At 39.6% G+C, this 20279-nt stretch overlaps 2 protein-coding genes across 2 annotated transcripts in view; one reads left to right on the top strand and one right to left on the bottom strand.

The window, feature by feature from the left end:
- LOC121728101 (rabphilin-3A) overlaps positions 1 to 20279 on the top strand; it is a 39895-nt gene that overhangs the window by 2208 nt on the left and 17408 nt on the right. The window contains exons 2-5 of the mRNA XM_042116210.1: positions 11972 to 12117; positions 13961 to 14105; positions 14756 to 14924; positions 19566 to 19679. Of these exons, the coding sequence (XP_041972144.1) occupies positions 11972 to 12117; positions 13961 to 14105; positions 14756 to 14924; positions 19566 to 19679 (574 nt within the window). The remainder of the gene's footprint in view (positions 1 to 11971; positions 12118 to 13960; positions 14106 to 14755; positions 14925 to 19565; positions 19680 to 20279) is intronic.
- Positions 2809 to 16370, bottom strand: LOC121728104 (ribonuclease T2-like). The gene is made up of 4 exons (XM_042116216.1): positions 16294 to 16370; positions 8590 to 8765; positions 4363 to 4951; positions 2809 to 3067 (listed from the first exon to the last, which is right to left on the bottom strand). The coding sequence occupies exons 2-4, from the start codon at positions 8712 to 8714 to the stop codon at positions 2933 to 2935; spliced, it is 849 nt and encodes a 282-aa protein (XP_041972150.1). The 5' UTR covers positions 8715 to 8765; positions 16294 to 16370; the 3' UTR covers positions 2809 to 2932.

The following is a 20279-nucleotide window of genomic DNA, read 5'->3' as shown; positions in this document are numbered from 1 at the left end:
GACAATGTCATAAACAGCGTTAGAATGTCCGTGGGCGTGCTTCAGTAGCATCTGTGAGCACCATTCCACGCGAGCCCGCTTCTGCTCCGCTGTCAGTTCATGAGGGATCCAACGACAACAAAGTCTCCGAACTGACAATTCTTCGTGTAATTTTTTTTTAATTTGGTTCATACTAGTCCCCAATAGTCCTCAAATTGTCTCATAGATAATCTGCGGGTTTTCTTCAATTAGCCGCTTAATAGTAGCCACATTAATTTCGTTGACGGCAGTTGAAGGCCGCCCTTCACGAAATTCGTCATGTAAAGAAACTCGACCTCTCTCAAATTCAGTATACCATCTCCTCACGGTGCTCAAACAAGGTACTTTCTTCCCAAAAGATTTTGAACACGAGCAGCACAGTCTTGCGGAGTGAGAGAACTTTTAAAATCATTAAAAATCATCGCTCTAAAATCTTTTCGACCTAATTCCAATTTCGTTGCGTACGTAGAACTTTAATGCGTGATAAAAAACAATTGACAAATGATTTCCCGCCAATTTTTTTTTTTATGTTGCTAGGAAGGTTGCAAGGTTTAAAAAAATATAACATTCAAAACTCAAAACAAAAAAGCTAGAAGTGCAAAACTTTTAGTGTCCCCCTGTACTTGCTACTTGATCCTAGACAAAGAAAATTCCAGTCATATAGATCTAGAAATATAAGTGTTTAGGCTAATTATCTTCCACATAAAAGACGGACTTCCATAATGCTCCCTCAGAGAAACATTTATAGTCCGGGAGCCCTAGAGCAAATTTTTGAAGTGAAAACTTCTTTAGCGGCGTTGAGCACTTTTGTGGGATGGGTAAATTAAACTGTGAAACTCGCGTCAGATTCTCGTGCTGATCGAAAAACCGTAAGACGGTTGGAGAGTAGTGTTGTAACATCGATTAATCGAACAATCGATTGTTTTTTCGATTGTCTATATTTTTAATCGATTGTAAGGGTTTCGATTATTTTTTATGAAAATCGATTTTTTTAAAATCGATTTTCATAAAAAATGGGTTAAAAATTTAATCGATTGTAAGGGTTTCGATTAATTAAAAAAAACAATTTTTTTACCCGTTTTTCATAAAAAATGGGTTAAAAAAATAATGCACAACGTTAATAATCAAGTTTTCACTTCTACCGACACACCCGGAGTGTAACCCGTCTTTTTTTTTTTAATTTCTATCAAGCTAATTTTTTGTGAGTAGCTTCATTTTGATTTGACAAACAACATTTTTATCTGCGAATAATCTTGAAAGTGGTAACAGAGATACAAAGGATTTCATACTTTGATTTAATGGTCCTAAAATATGGATTGTTCTATTTGTAGGACAATGTTACTCTTCAATTATATAACTATTAACCTACAAATATACCTACAAATATACCTACAAAAAATCTGCTGGTTAGGGTTCAGTTTAAGGGTAAAAATTGTAATCAACAAAACTTGGTTGACTACGGTACCCTAAAACGGAACCCAGCTGATTTTTTGTATGTTTCTTGATGTGTAAAATTTGCTTGATAGTAATAAAAAAAAATTGTTCTAGGGCTCCCTGACTATTAGATCATTGACCTTTCATTATTTTTCTATAGCTAAAGGTTGCTCGCAGGTTCGTTCTAAAAATAAAAGCAAGGATGCGACCTTGTCACTGAGCGCTATCAGCCGCATCCGTTTCCTGTACGTTCGAAGTTCAAACTCTGTACAATTTCTATCACATTTACTTACAAACAAGATGACGTCCGTTGCGTCAAGGTTCGATTCGCTTGGTAACCGTACCTTTTTCCGAGATATAAGTAGTCCTTTCCCGGATTCAAAAGTATCTCCCCTAAGCAAAATCAGCTCAGCGGTTTGAACGTAAAGAGGTAACAGACAGACAAACAGACAGACACACTATCGCATTTGTATTTAATATTAGTATGAATACAGCAAGCCAGACTTTCGTCATTAGGGTTCCGTAGCCAAATGGCAAAAAACGGAACCCAATAAAATAAAAATCTTAAATATAATTATGTAATATCAAATATGTATAGTATAAAAGTATTAAATATATTTCCGTTGTCTGGTTTTCAATGTTCCCGGGTCTGGATGTGTATTAAATATGTGTGTGATATTATAAAATCTTAAATATATGTATAATATATAAGTATTAAATATATTTCCATTGTCTGGTACCTGTAACACAAGTCCTTTAAGTACTTACCACGGGGCCAGACTGACGTGGTGTGAAGCGTCCATAGATATTATTAAATACACAGCTGTAATTAGCGACTATTTTGTTAAATTAAATCATAATTTATATATATATTTTTAATACTTTTATTAAGCCCATTTATCGAGGAAGGCTATAGGCTATATTTTATCCCTTTAAAAGGTTATCACGTTAAGACTAATAGGAGCGAAGAAATAGAGGAAAATGTGGAAAAAAACGGGAAAATTATTTGAAAGGGCTAACTTGAACGCGCTAATATCAGGAACTACTGGTCCGATTTGAAAAATTCTTCAGTGTCAGATAGCCTATTTATTGAGGAAGGCTAAAGGCTATATTGTATCACGCTAAGACTAATAGGAGAATGTGGAAATAACGGGGGAAATTATTTGAAAGGGCTTATCTCGCGAACTATTGGAGCAATTTTTATGTTATTTGGCACAGATAAGAAGTAGACCACGTGAAGGATCATAGGCTATCGATTTTAATCATATTTTCAGTGGCTATATATTTAATACCCGTGCGATGCCAGGGCGGGTCGCTAGTTTATAATATTAGCAAGGATATTATAAATACACAAAATAACATTTTAGTTAAAGTTTATTCATTTCACATGATGTCATACACCAACAGGTTTACCTCTCACGGGTACTTTACACCGTTTCACACAGACAGGTAAAACAGTAAACACTTACGATGTTGATGACTACTTAGGAATGTTTGCAGGAAACGTGATCTCTAAATCCCCATTACGGTCTTGACTCTCTAAATAGGGACAGTCAATAGCTTCCAGATTGTAGTTATAGCAGATAAACAACTCCGTTAGATAATTTTCAGTACCCTAAAAAAATGTTTAATGGTTTATTCGAAATAAAGGGACGTCACTCAACTCCGTTCCGCTGAAATTCGTTCATGGCGCGGGAACCGTTATACTTTCCTGGAACTCAAAATATCTACATGTCAAAATATATCATTAAAAACAGTTCAGTGGTATAAGTCTGGACCGTTTAGAACCGTATTTTACCAGTCGTCAGACAAAAAGATATTTTGCATCTATATTCTATACTAATATTATAAATCGGAATGGTGTTTGTTTGAACGCGCTAATCTCAGGAACTATATTATATCACTATATTTCATCAGCTATATTTTATCACGCTAAGACTAATAGAAACGAAGAAATAGAGGAAAATGTGGAAAAAACGGAGAAAATTATTTGAAAGGGCTTATATGAACACGCTAAACTGAGGTACTACTGGTCCGATTAGAAAAATTCTTTGAGTGTTAGATAGCCCAGTTATCGAGGAAGGCTATAGGCTATATTTTATCATGCTAAGACTAATAGTCAAGCGAAGAAATAGAGGAAAATATGGAAAAAACGGGGGAAATTATTTGAAAGGGCTTAACTCACGAACTACTAGAGATCATTTGTTATTTGGATCAGATACTCGTAGGAAGTAGACCACGTGAAGGATTATAGGCTTTTTTTGTGACTGATTTTTCTGTGAAATATCTAATTTACGCGGGCGAAGCCGCGCGGAAAATCTAGTTTATAATATTTATGGATATAGATCGTGGAGCGTAGAATGGGTTTTCAAATTTTCTTTTCTTTTTCGGATAAGCGAAGTGTTTTAAAATAAATACATATTTGGAGCTGACGAGTGTTCAGTTTTTATTTTAAACCAGCGAAGGCTCGCTAAATAAAAAATATATTTAAAATCTCCAAGAATTTTATAGCTACTTTAACATAAAAGACCGCAAATAAACCCGACCTCTCAGGGATCGATTTTGGGTAAGGTGCACCTCGTGGCGTCGCAATGTGAAATTACCCTAAGAAGGGCTGGGAGGGTATTGAGCTCGCAGGAATGAAGCGAGTGACGGCACGACGCACTCCGGATCAATTTAGACCGCAACGCGTCGCGTAGAAGCATTTATTGAATTGACAGATTTGCATGACGTCTCATGGAATTGGAGTCTGCCAATTCAATACTTTAGAAATGCTTCTACACGTCGCCGGAGGGCCTAGACAAGCGATTATCGTAAACGCCAACGCCTTGTCTACTAGGGCTGTTCTGTTTATTCTGACGTCACGTTGCGGTCTGAATTGAGTATTGACCCATACCAGCCCATACTTACCCCTTTTTGTGGTGTAAATTGGACTTTGACTTTCTTCTTAACTTGCTCGTGAAGTATTTCAACAATTTGCGACAATTTCATTTTGTCTCCAGCACGATATTTGTTGTTGTTAAATAGGGTATTTAGATTTAGATTAAAAAACAAGCGGAGAGCTTCTCTATAATAGCCAACGCTATCTTTAATCTTCCTGGCACGGGTAGCGCAGCTTCCGTGCGCTTTAAATTCATGATCCCATAAATTCTTGGGCGGTGTCTGTCTGATGCTATACCAGTTATTCGATAAAAACGTATGAAGATTGTCGTCTTTGAGTGGACCCCTAAATTTTTCATTTTTTAATCGGTATTCAACGAAGACCTGGTCGTATCTTACACAATTTGGGTTCTCTTCATGAAGCCACGAAGGCCAGAGGCCGTGAATGACCCATTGCCCGCCGAGTTTGGCTCTACTTTGCACGCCCATCAACTTCTGCTTGTATGCGTACCCGAAAGTCCAAATCACAGCCAGGATGAAGTAGTCGAAGCAGTCCTCGGCCGGTGCGATTCTCTGTTCTGTGTCTACACATTTATTTTTGGTTGTGGCTGCATCTGATCTGCAAACAGGCAAATAGCGATAATCCCCGATAATCATAATATAAGATAATCTAAATAATTGTTGACGTGGCAGAGCCGTGCTTCGGCACGAATGGGCCGGCTCGACCGGAGAAATATCACGTCCTCACAGAAAACCGGTGTGAAACAGCGCTTCCGCTGTGTTTCGCCGAGTAAGTGAGTTTACCGGAGGCCCAATCCCCTACCCTTTTCCTTTCCCTACCCTCCCCTATTTCTTTCCGTACCCTCCCCTATTCCCTTCCGTACCCTCCCCTATTCCCTTCCCTATCCTCCCCTATTACCCCTTAGAAGGCCGGCAACGCACCTGCAGCTCTTCTGATGCTGCGAGTGTCCATGGGCGACGGAAGTTGCTTTCCATCAGGTGACCCGTTTGCTCGTTTGCCCCCTTATTTCATATTAAAAAAAAAAGAGTTTATATCGATAGGCACTCAGCTATATTATATTTGTATGTTTTTCAAAGATATGAATCGGGAAACGAATTATGCCTAGCCTAGAAGCCAATTTATGAGGTCAAAATGAATGAACTAATTATGAGACAGTGTGGTAGTGTGATATTGAGATACCTAGGTAACACTGAAAATGTTTAGAAAATGAAAAACGGCTTAATGTAGAAAGTTGACAATACTTTTATTGTTTTTAGAAGTAATCTCCGTTCCTCTCTACACATCGTCACATTCGATGGAATCACCGAAAAAAGCAGTGGGCCCAGTCTTCCTTAGGGGTCTCTTCTGTGGCATTTTCGTACGCTTTTATCGCATCTTCAGGGCTCGTAAAGCGAGTACCTCGAATTGTATCTTCATTTCTTGGGAATAAATTAAAGCCGCAGGGCGCCAGGACTATATGGCGTATGACTCAATATCTCAACACGTGCCATAGTCAAATATTCAACAGTCCGTCTCGCGGAGTGCGCTGAAGCATTGTTGTGGTGAAGGAGTGTCCTGCTTCGAGGGCGCTGCTGTCGAAATTTTTCCAAGATGACAGGCATACAGCGATTGACATACCATTCTGCAGTAACTGTCCTTTCATTTTCTAGCACAACTGTCGCAAAATTACATTTCCGACCAAAGAATGAGGCAATCATCTTTTTGCCTTGACTTCTTCCTTTCTTTACCTTAGTTGGCCAAACCTCGAAAGGAAACACCCCTTGAGCTGGTCTTTTGGTTTCGGGTTCACAGCAATATACCCAGCTTTCATCACCTGTGAGATTGTCAAATACAGCATTTGAGTCACCGCCGTTGAACTTATCTAACATTTGGCGACACCAGTCCATGCGAAGGCGTTTCTGGTCGTCGATTGAAGTATGGGGAATGCATCTGGTACAAAGCTTCCTGACGCCTAAATGTTCATGTAATATTTTTTGAACTTGACTCATAGCAATGCCTAGGCTTGCCCATATCTGCTGGTAGGTCTCTCTTTTATCTCCCTCTATCATGCGTCGCACAACACTAATGTTAACTTCAGTAGTCGCTGTTAAAGGAAATGAATCTCGCGGATCATCAGTGAGATTGCTACGTCCACGATTAAACTTGTTAAATCAATTGTAAATAGTGACACGAGATGCGGCTTCATTATGAAATGGTAATAGCAGCCTATCAAAGCTTTGTTAATGAGTAAACCCACAACGAAAGTCATAAAAAATCATTAACTGAAAATTTTCTCGCGTTAAGTTCATTTTCACGTGTAAGGCCGCCTCCCCATATAGGCGAACGCGTTGGCCAACGCGTTCGCAGACGCGTTGGCAGTGCGCTTGCAACGGCGTTTGTGAGTAATCCACACATAGGAAGGTCGCTCAGTATGCTTTGGATCGCGCCAATGTGCGGACGGATTCAAAATGGATGTTGAGTCGCTAACAGCTGTAGCTGTATATTTATTCACAGCATATAATTACTTTGTAAATGTGGACAAGAAAAAGTTTTTAAAGGGTATTCTCGAAATAAATAAATAAAAGGCGAGAAAACGTAACAAACAAAGAAATAAACTCACTTTTACATAATATTTTATAATATTAAAATAATATAAGTAATTATTTTATTACCTACTTATTATTTATTAAATTATTACATATAAAAATTATTACATATTATTATATTTATCATAACTATAACTCCGGGCGAACTGATCGCGCGGCCTATGTGTGGATGAAGCACGAAGCTTGCGACAAATGTCCTTTGATCTTTGCCGACATTTCCGACCCGCGCGGCAAGCTCGCAGACGCGTCGGCCAACGTCTAAATACCTACGGCCAACGCGCGAACGCCCGTTCTACACATTGGGCCAACGCGTCTGCAGACGCGTTGGCCAACGCGTTCGCCTATGTCGAGAGCCGCCATAAGAAGAGTTTTAGATTTGCCGCCAATTCACCAAATCAAACGACAAATAAATCTGGGGGCACGGGAGTGCCCCCGCCAAGATGAGCCAAGCGAAGCGCGCAAGGGCACTACCTACCTTTTCTCGAAACGTTTCGTCGTATTTTTGAACCCTCGTAACTTTGGTTTGAATAATGCCAGATAGTTGAAATTTTTAAGATATAATAACATGGGTATAGTTATTAAATGCGCAAAGTTTGAATATCGTAGCTATTATACTTTAGATTTTATAGGTGTCCAAAAATCCACAATTTGGTCACTGACTCACCGATCATCAAAACTGTTAGGGTACTTCCTGAAGTCTTAGAAAGCTGAAATTTGGTATGTAACATAATATTAGTACTGAAACAACATAAAAATTATCAAACTCAACTTAACCTATATCCGTACCATTATAGAGCAAAATTAGGCAAATATTTGTGTTTTTTGTATGGGAGCCCCCCTTAATTTTTTATTTTATTTTAATATTATTATTAAATATTAAAGTAGATATATAACTTAGGACTTTGAGAAAAATTCAAGTACCTACCTGTTGCCATTATTGATATAGAGCAAAAAAGGCCAAAAAAAAATTACGTTTGTTGCATGGGAGCCCCCCTTAAATATAGATTTTATTTTGCTTTTAGTATTTGTTGTTACGGCGGCAACAGATATACATAATCTGTGAAAATTTCAACTCGTTAGCTATTACCGTTCTTGAGTTACAGCCTGGAGACAAACAGACGGACAGACATCGAAGTCTCAGTAATAGGGTCCCGTTTCTACCCTATGGGTACGGAACCCTAAAAAATGAACTAAAAGAAAAAACAACGTAAACCAGCTTACAAAGAGAGCCATGCTACGGCACGAATGCTCGACCGGAGAAATAAGACGTTCTCACAGAAAACCGGCGTGAAACAGCGCTTGCGCTGTGTTTCGCCGAGTGAGTGAGTTTACCGGAGGCCCAACCCCCTACCCTATTCCCTTTCCTACCCTCCCCTATTCCCTTACCTTCCCTTTCCCATCCCTACCCTCCCCTATTACCCTATTAACCTACAGCTCTTCTGATGCTGCGAGTGTCCATGGGCGACGGAAGTTGCTTTCCATCAGGTGACCCGTTTGCTCGTTTGTCCCCTTATTTCATAAAAAAAAAACAAGCAAGGCGGGAAACAGCAAAACATCTTTAATATTTGGTAGCGTTTCGTTTGGTAACGAAAAGACATCAGAATCAGCAATTAATAAATAATCTTTAAATGAAAATAAATAAAAACTTACCTACGAAAATCGTCATAATCGAAAATATCTAGATCGAAAATGCTTGAATTTCGTAAAAAAGCATCACTGGTTATCAGCAACGTTTGGAAGACCAGGATCAGGAACAAAAGTTGGTTCCACTCCATCTTCAGTATTTAAAGTCCAAAGCTAGGTATTCTGAGGACTTTCCCTGCACCCTGGCAAACACTTATCAATTAGTGCTCAAGAAGGTAAGCGTTGGTGACACGTCTGGGTTTGATCCCTGAACACGTTTTAATTCTAAGGTCAACTAGCTTGCACGAGTGTTGGTTAAAATTCCTAGGTATGTACATAATTACACGTTTACACTCAGCCCTTGCCACTGCTCCTGCCGCTGTCGGAAATATTGCCTCAAATACTTCTGCGGCATTATAGAGGCGACTGGGTGGTCACACTCAGCCCTCATACTCTTTTAGGTACGTAACGACTCGCAACGATGGCGGATATCGAAACTGTTGCGGCGACAGCATTATGTCTGCTGAGTATATATAACTCTATGGATATTTTAAAAAGAGATCAAAACGCATTTGATACGTGGGAGAGCCATGCTTCGGCACGAATGGGCCGGCTTGACCGGAGAAATACCACGATCTCACAGAAAACCGGCGTGAAACAGCGCTTAGCGCAAGCGCTGTTTCACGCCGGTGTTTCGCCGAGTGAGTGAATTTACCGGAGGCCCAATCCCTATTCCTTTCCCTACCCTCCCCTATTCCCTTCCCTTCCCTTCCCTACCCTCCCCTTTTACCCTAAGGAAATTGTGGATGAGGGTAATTCATAGAAATAGAAAAAACTTAATGATTTTCTCGTTACTCCACTCAGTTGGCGGCGATATCGTAGACGGTGACATTTTTGTGGATTTTGTCGCACGTGCTTCTCGTTCAAAACGCTGGCGGCAAGTGAGCCAGAGAGCTGAATGTAAACACTCGCGCTCGCGCTGCCCGTCCTTTGACTTCCGCCCGAAAAACCGACACTCGGGGGAGCGCCGGGCAATGGCAGCGGCATGAGCAGTGGCAGCGCGCTGCGCGAGTCACCTATTTACATATTCACGCTGCCCACTTCCCTCCCCACTCTTGCTATTTCTCTCGTTCCTCGAATTTATGAAAGAGACGTATGATATTTAAAAGTTTTAACCGAGGGATAACTTTAAACCCAGATCATGCAAGTGGGATTTTAAGTCTAACCGCCGTACTCACTGCTGCACTCAGAGTGGAACATTAATTAATTAAAATATTAAATGTAAATTTTGACATAAGCCCCATACATTATCTGTCATTTTTTGTGTCGTTCATTAAATTGAAGGTTAATCATAATTAAATGTCTCTGAGTACGGCGGCCAGAGACATATTTTAATTATGATTAACCTTCAATTATTTAATGAAGAGTTTGACAGATAATGTATGGAGCTTTGTATTTCAAGTTCTCTATGACACATCAGCGATTAATTTAATTAATTTAATTTATTAATTATTAAAAATTGTAGGCCCCATAGGTACAACTGAAACAAAAAAAATCATCTAGGCTATGCGTGTGGCGTATTTATACATAGGTCTTTAAAAATCATATTGAGGTTTCTAATATCATTTTTTCCTAACCTGTATAGTTTCCGAGAGAGACTCTTCTAAAGTGCTAAAAAGTGTATCCCCCTCTAACTTGTAAAGTAATTTTACACCCCGTAAACTATATTTTTATTTATAAAGAGATATTTTGATATATAATAAACAAGGTGTAACAAGACTAAACTGATAATACTTTAGGGTATATACGTGTTCCTTGTAGAGAGTTCAGTGACACAGCACTTTCACAGTGAACCCTTAACAAGCAACAGGTACACACCCTAAAGTATTATAACTTAGTTTTGTTACACCCTATAATGAGAGAATAGCAACAAGTTTGCAACAAGCTGGCCGGGGCTTACACGATTAGCTGATAAGGGCGTATAACTACAATGAGAGATAAAGCCACATAAAGCGGTCATATATGAAGACATGAGTGGATGAAGTGGGTAACTGACATTTACAATTAACAATTATAACAAGGTCACATTTAGACCATCCCCCGAGCGAACGATCTTGACCATACATTTGACGCGTTGCCGAGATCGCACAAAAATCCTATTTTTTTTACTTATCTTAGTTCAAAATTGATCTAAAAAATTTAAAACGGGGAATGTGTAGTTAATGAAATGTGGTATATTTGTTGTCGTGCGTTTCAAATAAATGTAATTTGTAAATACTAGGAAGATACAAAAAGTATGCTTCAATTTTAATAAATTGGTATTACCTACTTTGGAAGCTAATATAATATCATGACTATAATAAACAAAAATTGAAAATTTAAAACGGGGAAAGGAATGTTGATATAGTGAAGATTATTGCTGTATTTTTATTATATTTTTATAGCTTTCAAACTATTAATATATAATTTATAAGGCTCTAGATACGGTAAATTACGGAATCTCCGTAATTATGGAGATTGGAGCGGGTATGTTATTGCATTCCAGCGATGCGTCAAGTAAATGTGTTATACTTATTTTTTTCATTATAACTTGAATGACCCTTGCAACTTCCTCACTTCATCATCAGCTAATACGTCTAGCTATACAAATAATCCTTTTTTTTTATTACATATTACTTTCCCGGTCCTAAAGCCTTCATTTATAAAAAAATAATAGTTTTCAATTTGTCAGTTACCCCTTTCATCTACTCATGTCTTCATAATATGAGATCGTCGTGTTTTACGACGATAGTTATAATTGAATATTAGGTTAAGATAATAAAAAAAAGAGGGTGTAATGCTTCTACATTTCCCATAAAATGTATTTAAATGGTTTTCAGTAATGTTGGTTAGCGGCAGACGTTTATTCGTCGTACGATTAAAAATAATCAGCCAAGTGCGAGATGGACTTGCGCACGAAGGGCTCCGTACCGTTATAGAGGAAAAATAAGCAAAAACTCGCACTTGGATGATTATTGTAATCTTTGAGCCCACTGAAAAGACAAACGAAACTTTTTAAGACAAAAATATGTGTCGTACATAATGTTGTGCTTCGCAAAAAACTAATTTCTGCGCTAACGACTCGAAGTTGCAAGCAACTTTACATAATATAATATTATTATGTATTTTGCAACTCGTCTGAAGCTACCAACGACACCAAAATTTATTTTAAAGTGCGGTTACAAAAAACACCTGATCCTTGAATAGCCCCCATAGGCTCCAAATAACCTCAAATTAGTCAACGTATATGTGTAGGTCAATTTCTCCTTTCCTCTGAATATTTCGTCTGTACGTTCATTGCTCGGTCACCGTCACTTTCGACCTTATGGCGATAACAATAGACGTCTAATTGTAATTTTGTGTGACGCAGGCTTCGGACGGGCTGGAGCGCTGCCCGCAGCGAGCCCCCGCTGACTCCTAACGAGAGGGATGCCATTCTGGCTGTCGTCAAGCGAGCTGAGAAATTAGAAGAAACGGAAGCCAAACGCGTCGGACGACTAGTCGCTCGACTTGAAGGTCAGTAACGTGACGAACGACATTATTACGTGTACAAAAATCTTAGGGCTTTCGCTGCGTTGAGCGTGTGCCCGGCGCGGCTGCCCGTCGCGGGCTCCCGCGCCGTGCGCTCGCCTCGTGCGACGGCTGACCCGCTCAACGCAACGCTGCTCTATGATATGACATAATACAAGTACGCCTCGCGGGTGGCCGCGCCGGGCGCACGCTTAACGCAGCGAACACCCATATTTTCATTAGTCGTTAACTCGTACGGTATACAGCATACGGGGAGTCTATGACAAGTGACAACGAATGGCGCATGTCTATTGGTCGTGGCATGATCTCTCGCACCCCGCATGCAGGCCGTAACCAGTGAAAATGCGCCATTAGGCTGCCTTCACACTAAGTCGCGAGTAGTGCGGCAGCCGCGCGAGTTTATACTAAAACGTGCCGCGTGGTTGCCGTACTACTCGCGACTTAATGTGAAGGCAGCCTTAGGCTGAATTCAGTCTCACGCTGACCGTCGGCGCTGACCCCGAATTGTGTGAAATATCAGCGCAAACCACTACGAATTTAGCTGATCGCACATTCGTCGAACGCACCGCATACTCGTAGTACACGAAAAGCGGCGCGTACGGTGCAGATGCGAATGTGCAAGGTTTCACATCATTTCATACAACGAATTCTAAAATGCGGCGCGTTCGGTGCGTGCGTGCTGATAAATATACGATTTTTTCGGAAACGCTTCCTAGAATTTCATACATCTCGGGCCATCAGTGACGACGGACAGCGTGAGACTAAAGCGCCCCATATACGATACGATTGGTCTTTACGATCGATCTGATGAAAATCGTGACGATTGATCGCATCAAATCAGCCTTGGATTAAATCGTTTCGACTCGCCGCAAACAAACAAGTATGATTTAATTTTTATTTTAAACTACCCACGAATTTCGTATGCGCAGTATTAAATGGGGCAGGAACTTTTAACCGATAAAATGTAGCCTATGCCCTTTCTTTCCCTTTATAGCCTATAGACGTCAAATTTCATCAAAATCGATCCCGCCGTTCACGCGTGCCGAAAATGACCAAGGGAAATAAACATCACACAGAAACACTAGGACAGTGGGACTAAAAGTGTGATAATTATTGATATTATATATCACCACATGCTGTGGTTGACTAGAATTAAGGGTGTCGTATATGTCGGGGAGATTGGGACCTGAGGGACTCAGGTCCCAATCTCCCCGACAATAATGTAATACACGTTGCGGAAGTCATCTACTTCATACTAATATTATAAATGTGAAAGTGTGTCTGTCAGCCTTAAAAGGCAGGTAATCCTCTCACGTCAAAAACGGTGAGCCGTCTTGAACTAGGTCCCGGGAAAGGACATAGGATACTTTTATGCCGGAACTAATTTTGGCGCAACGGAGCTGCGTTCGTCATCTAGTAACATAAAGTATAATGGCGGCATGGGCGTATATAAGGGGGGTATCCTGGGGGTCCGGACCTCCCCCCCATTACTATCTATCTTACGTCTTGTCCAATTTCGACAATAATATAATATGTACCTCGGCGATTAAAATAGGTGCGGTACACATTGTATAAAAAATATCCAACTCGCACTTAGCCGCTTTTTACGTTAGCCTCCCTTGTCAAAGCTATATATTTATATACGCCCGTGAATGGCGGCTGTACAAGATGTAAACACTCGCCGAGATCGGCAGCCGTACATGCTTGCTCTGGTTTTCCTCGCGAGCCAACGAGACGAGGACTAGAGCGCCCTGTACACACTCGCGCTCGGCCGGCTCGACGAGTGTGTACAGAGCCATAAAACATCATCGGCGACCATCTTGCTCAGGTATGCGTCGGACGGCGTCCGGTCCGGCACCTAAAACCTGCCTGCTGTGCGGCGACACGTCCAAGCTGCTGTCGCCCCTCCGCACGTGTTCCCTGTGCAGGAACTCCGCCTGCCCCAAGTGCGTCATCGAGATGCCAGCGCAAAGGTGAGTGTACGTAACAGCTGAGGGAGGAGCGGGAAGAAGGGGGTAGGGGCATAACGAATGTAAAGAGTCATTTACATTCAGCCACTGCCGTTGCTCCTCGCGTTGTCAGAAATATTACCCTGAATACGACGTGTCACGCGAGGGAGCGTTTACACTCAGCCGTCTACTGTGCCGCGTCGGGCCACGGCAGCAGCATGAGAGTGGCAGCGCAAGTGACCCAGCGTTCACTGTCTGACAGGGCTGAAATCTGAATGTAAACGGCCCATTACGATACAAGTTAAAGGTGTCCAAAAAGCGTGAAGACTGAAAGGGCTAGAAAAGTGAGCATTTTCAAAGTGAATACTCTTTTAGTGGCATTGCACACTTGTTACGGAACGTATAAATATTAGAATCGCCAGGACTCAGCTGAAGTCATGCGACGCGGCTCCAAAGTGGAAGTAATATTCCACTCTTTTACTCTATTTTCTCTCTTTTACTCTACTTTTTTTTGTGTAACTACTGTGTGGTAGTCAGACGTAGCGCCTCTAGCTTAATTCACATAAAATAATTATTAATCATGAAGGTACACAAACTACCTGTAATAATTTCAAAATCAAAACTGAATTTATTATGAGTATAATATATTCTAACCGCCATTTTGAATAACGTAGATCGTCGCTATACCCCCGGGACCAGTACATGTGTAATCTGTGCGCGGAGTCCAGGGAGGTTTGGAAGAAGTCAGGCGCGTGGTTCTTCCGGACCCTGCCCAAGTACACCATGCCAGAGAAGAAGATCACCGCCAGATACAGCGACACCCAGTTCTCCAGGTCTTTACAGGTACGAAACCAGAGGCAGCGTGGTCGATGTGGGCCATCGCCCACGCCTTACGCCGGATTTTGTAGGATTTTTTCGGATCTATGAATTTTGATACTTAAATTTGAAAAAAATATTTTGTTTTACTTATAAATAAAAAATTGAGTATCATAAACTTAACCTTTATCTCAACAAAATCCATCCTCTTGCGTCACCCATCAGGGGACCTCGCAAAATATATCTTGTATACACACACCCCACTTAAACTTAAGTCTTGCCCCGCCACTGTATGAACCTATCGCTGGCAGACATCCCATTGTTGGTATCTAGATTTCTAAAGATTTTCAGAAATTGTATGCCAATATAAGTTTTTCTCTTGAAAAGTGCCAATAATGTATTGTTTAAAATTAATATAATTATTATGTTCTATCGTTTTATATGGTAATCGGCATAGGATTCATTTGTAAGAGAAATTATAAAAGGATTTGTATTAAATCATAAAATCATCTGTGAAAAGGAAAATAAAAGTAACAATTGGCCTGTATCATGTAGGGGGAAATAAATAAATAAAAAAGGTAACCAGCAACCGTACATTTTGAAGCGTTAATTGGGTTTTCTTCGCAGCGCGTAAATCTATAAATTAAGTGCCTTTAAAGAAAATTTTTGGCTTATTATCTAGGGTAAAATCAAATCTGAAGTCGACAATTACCGTACTGCAAATTAATGGTGATGTTCGAATATTTAATTGAATAAGTTGTAATAAATTTTTATGTTAAACGATCCTCAAATGTAGCGTTGAATATTCATAGCCTGTTTTTCAATTTATTTACGTGATCGCAAGATACAAAAGGAATACAAAATGGCTCTAAGCTTTTAGCGCTCCTTTGCCTTTGATCTCGATTTTTCCGTTTAATTATAGGTCTGGACATCATTTAAATGGAGATGTAATTTGAAGATTTCACAACATTTAAGACGATTAATTAAATAGAAACATTTTCAACAACAACAACAAAATTCTAATATCATAGAAAGAAAATAATAATGTTGAAATACTTTAATAGGAATAATATTTTAATAGGAGCTAATCCTATTAAAATATTGTTACTGTTAAAATATAATATGTAAATTGATCTAGATCAATTTACATATTATATTTTAACAGGAACACCCATCAAGCCACATAAGCTTACCGGTGAGCGAGACACAATAGAATAACAATAGATTTCCAAGAATCCACGATCGAAGGATTAATTAGAAAAATAAAGTACGTCTTATTTTATTTTTGACATAATAAATTAATCTTTATTCTCAATTGATTCTCAAGTAGATAACTAAGATAAAAAATTAAAAACGCTATAGTTACGTATCCAACAGACAACATAATATTACTTACCTATTCCAAGAAAACACTGATGACTGTACTACTGCGAATGTTCCACAATATTCTAAGAACTCCAATGCGAATTTTATATAATTGTACAAAGAGAGAATCCATTTCTAGGAAATCAATTTGATGAGCCTTGCTCGTTTATAATGGTATTCTAAATACATACAAACGAATATTCAGACTCTTTTCATAAGATTCGTATCTTATTTAGAAATCATTTATTTTCTGTCTGTCTATACGTCACGAATAATAATGTAAAGCTATCTGTGCTACAGCCTCATGTAGGGCAGTTCATTATTACTAAGTACCGTTAACTTTGTCTAAGCGGGGAGTGAAGCACCATGGGGTTTTAGTGGGTAGCTCCTCGGAGAGTCCTACATACCCCGGCCGATGTCCCCAATCCGCCGGGGATGCGTAAAGCATTTCCCCATGTAAAAAAAGTACCGTTACTTATTTTATGAACTATACATAATATACATAATATAATAATATTATAGACTTAAAGGTCAAAACATTATGTCACTAACACCAGCGATCATAAAATAACTCCGAATGCAGCCTTAAATTTTTAAAATTCAATTAATTTAACTTTGGAAAAATTTGATAAATATCCTATGTTAAGAATTTATTTACCACTATTTGACTAAATTAAGCCACAGCAAAATGTCGTGTTCCGCGTGATTTGCAAATTTCTGGGAGATTGCGGGCAAATTCTAGCTGTTTATAAACAAAAGGGCAAAAGGCCATCCCTTTTGTAATACTCAATGACCGATAAATGGCCTTTAACGTAACATAAACTTTGATAAATAAGGGCCATTCCACACGACGTTTTTTTTACAGCGCAGTCGTTTGTATCGATACAAACGCAAGTTGAACGCTCAGAAAACGCAAGGAATCCGTCACGTTTTAAACTTTATATCTGCCAAAACCACGGAATATATAACACTAAAGGAAGGGGCATAGCAAGTAAGTTTCATTGAAACTGCTGTCGAAAAACGCACACAGTAACATTTTACGCACACAAAAGAAATAACCAATCACAAAGAAATTTCTTTTTTAAATACAATGTCCTTTTTTGTCTAACAGTAATATCATATACTACTTTCTCTTTCGCTCATTTTACGCTTCGCTTTGAGTTTTCTCATAAAATGGAAGACAATAATTTAAATATTAATAAAATCTTAGTAATTACGTGTGAAATATTACACCTTTGGCTTTATTTGTATTCCTCGTTTTGTTATTGCACTGTCGGAAGGCACATGACGGCATTCTGGAGCGAAATGTAGCGAAAAACAACGCGGTAATTAATGAGTTTAACACGTCCGGCTGTTAACGCGTCCTATGGCACACTGCTCTCAGATGAGTGAGCTCACTCATTTCGAGGGTGACACATTTTCGATTGTATGGAATGCCTTTTCTAACGTTCTAATTCTATGGCCAAGACGCCATGAAAACGCGCAGAAGACGAGCGCATTAAAAGCGCGCGTCGTCAGTGCGCAAAAAATATGTCGTGTGGAAAGGCCCTAAATGGCGTAGTATAAAGGGCAGAGATAACATATTATTACTGTATTATTTATGAAAGGTCAAGCCCACACGTTCCTGACAAATGGGAAATTCTCCAAATTGTCATTCTTGTTTAGCGAACTAAAATAATGTGAAATGATAAAATAATAGAAGTTTAAATTGATTCAGAAATGTGAATTTTAATGAAAACTGAGATATTTTTTGTATCTACAGCGAAGCTAAAATTATAAAATGTACGTACTTAAACAAATATTTAATGTGGGTACTGGGGTAGGTTTGTTTTGGCGCAGCACAAAAAATATTAACTAAACGGCTTTGAAACAATAAGAATAAAGTAAATAATAAATGTTTTTCTACGAATAATAAAAACTATATTTAGTAATTAGTACTTATAGAAACTATGGTTCGGAACCATTCGTGTGCGAGTCCATCTCGCACTGGCCGGTTTTGTTAGGTATTATCAGTTTCGTATATGATGCAAGTTTCACGTGAAGAATTCAACATAATTGCTTTTATACTCGATCTTTCTGCAGCATACAAAACTTTTTTAATATAACTCCAGTCGCATTCAATGTAACGCCAAAAAATTTATTATTAAAAAGTATAAAATCAGATTTCCAATTTATTTCATGCATTTAAAGAAATCGTTTTCGATTGAAATGTTGCTAAAGGTGATCGCACAATAGTACGCACCGTACGCGTCGATTTTAGAAATCAATAATCATTGTATGATATGACGTCACGAAATGTGGCGCGAACGGTGCGGACGAATGTGTGATCAGCTGGTCCACTTGATCCAGTCCGGTTTAATATAACCCTGGCTTAAATGTCATTTGACGGCGCGATAGGGCAATCCTTTCCTGCTGCCAATGTCGTCTACGGCATGTCTACGACGCGTAGACCCTCTACGATGCGTAGGCAATAGACATTGTCCTGATGGGCGAATATTATTTACTAGATGACGCCTGCAACTCAACAATTAAGCGCGGAAACCGTACATTTCGACATCGCGTGCGGCAAGTCTTTAGTTCGTTTAGCATACAGCATCTTCTTGTGTATTCAAAACTGTTCAGTTTTGAATACCTAACTTATTCAATAACTAAATTATGCCCGAAACTCCGTTGCGCCAAAATTCGTTTATTGCGCGAGAACCATACATTTTTCGGGATAAAAAGTATCCTATGTCCTTTCCCGGGACTCAAAATATCTCCATACCAAATTTCAGCTAAATCGGTTCAGTGGTTCGGGCGTGAAGAGGTAACAGTCAGACAGACAGTCGACAGACAGACAGATAGACACACTTTCGCATTTATAATACTATAGTATATAATGCTGAAGTGGAACTGGTTGGTCACGTAGCTCGAAGAACAGACGATCGCTGGAGTAAACTTACTCTGGAATGGAGACCAAGGCTGGGAAATCAGGGTGAAGGTCGACCTCCAACTAGGTGGGACGACGATCTCCGCTTAGTTGCAGGCCCATGTTGGATGCGAGTAGCAGGAGATCGGTCATCTTGGCGTTCATTGAGAGAGGCCTATGTCCAGCAGTGGACGACTATAGGCTGATATGATGATAATGATGATGATAGTATATAGTATGGATGCATCGCGTTACGTCGACGCGTCACCTCGCAATGTCTTGTTTCGAGTTTTTCGGATATAATTCAAATAATGCGTTTGTATTTTTAGCTGTCTTGGTCTACCAGTTACCACCCTTACCCGTCACTGTAACTCCTAATAACGTGTTTGTGACAGGAGGCGAGCAACAACGAGGGCAAGGCGGACTCCGAGCCGGGCTCCCCGCTGACGGCCGCCCCGCCCGTCACCCGCCAGACCAGCTCCGACCGACGGTCCGTCACCATCTCACAGGTATCATAGTAATTTATTCATAGGCCGATAGCGGAATTTTATTATTAGGTCGGGTTATTTCAATTCAATGCTAGCCGTGATCAGCTGGGCTAAAATGGTCGCTTTGGAGAATCATATAATTAATCATAATATGATTAATTTTTAAACTCCACTTTGCGTGCAATTCATATAGTGATTCACTTAGATTAATGATTGGCCCCGCGAGTGGCGCTCGCGCGCGTAGACCAATCATTAATCGAAGCGAATCACTTTTAAACTCCACTTTGCGTGCAATTCATATAGTGATTCGCTTACATCAATTATTGGTCTCTTGCGCGGCGCTCGCGCGCTTCGACCGATCATTAATCGAAGTGACTCACTATATGAAATGCACGCAAAGTGGAGATTAAAAATGAATCATATTATGATTCAATATATAATTCTCCAAAGCGACCATTTTAGCCCCGCTGTAAGAACTTCATTTTCTAATTGTTAATCCGGGTCTTCATAGTATGCTTGATCATGTAAAGATGAGGACAAACGAGAGTAATTTGTGAGTTGTGAGTCGCAGAATTTCAGCTGGCAGAAATTCTGCTGCATTCAGTTTCATACAAAAGTCCT

This window comes from Aricia agestis, chromosome 6 (assembly GCF_905147365.1).
Source record: "Aricia agestis chromosome 6, ilAriAges1.1, whole genome shotgun sequence".
NCBI classification, from domain to species: Eukaryota; Metazoa; Arthropoda; class Insecta; order Lepidoptera; family Lycaenidae; genus Aricia; species Aricia agestis.
Note: the sequence above shows the minus strand (reverse complement) of the source record. Positions and strands in the feature narration are given on the sequence as shown.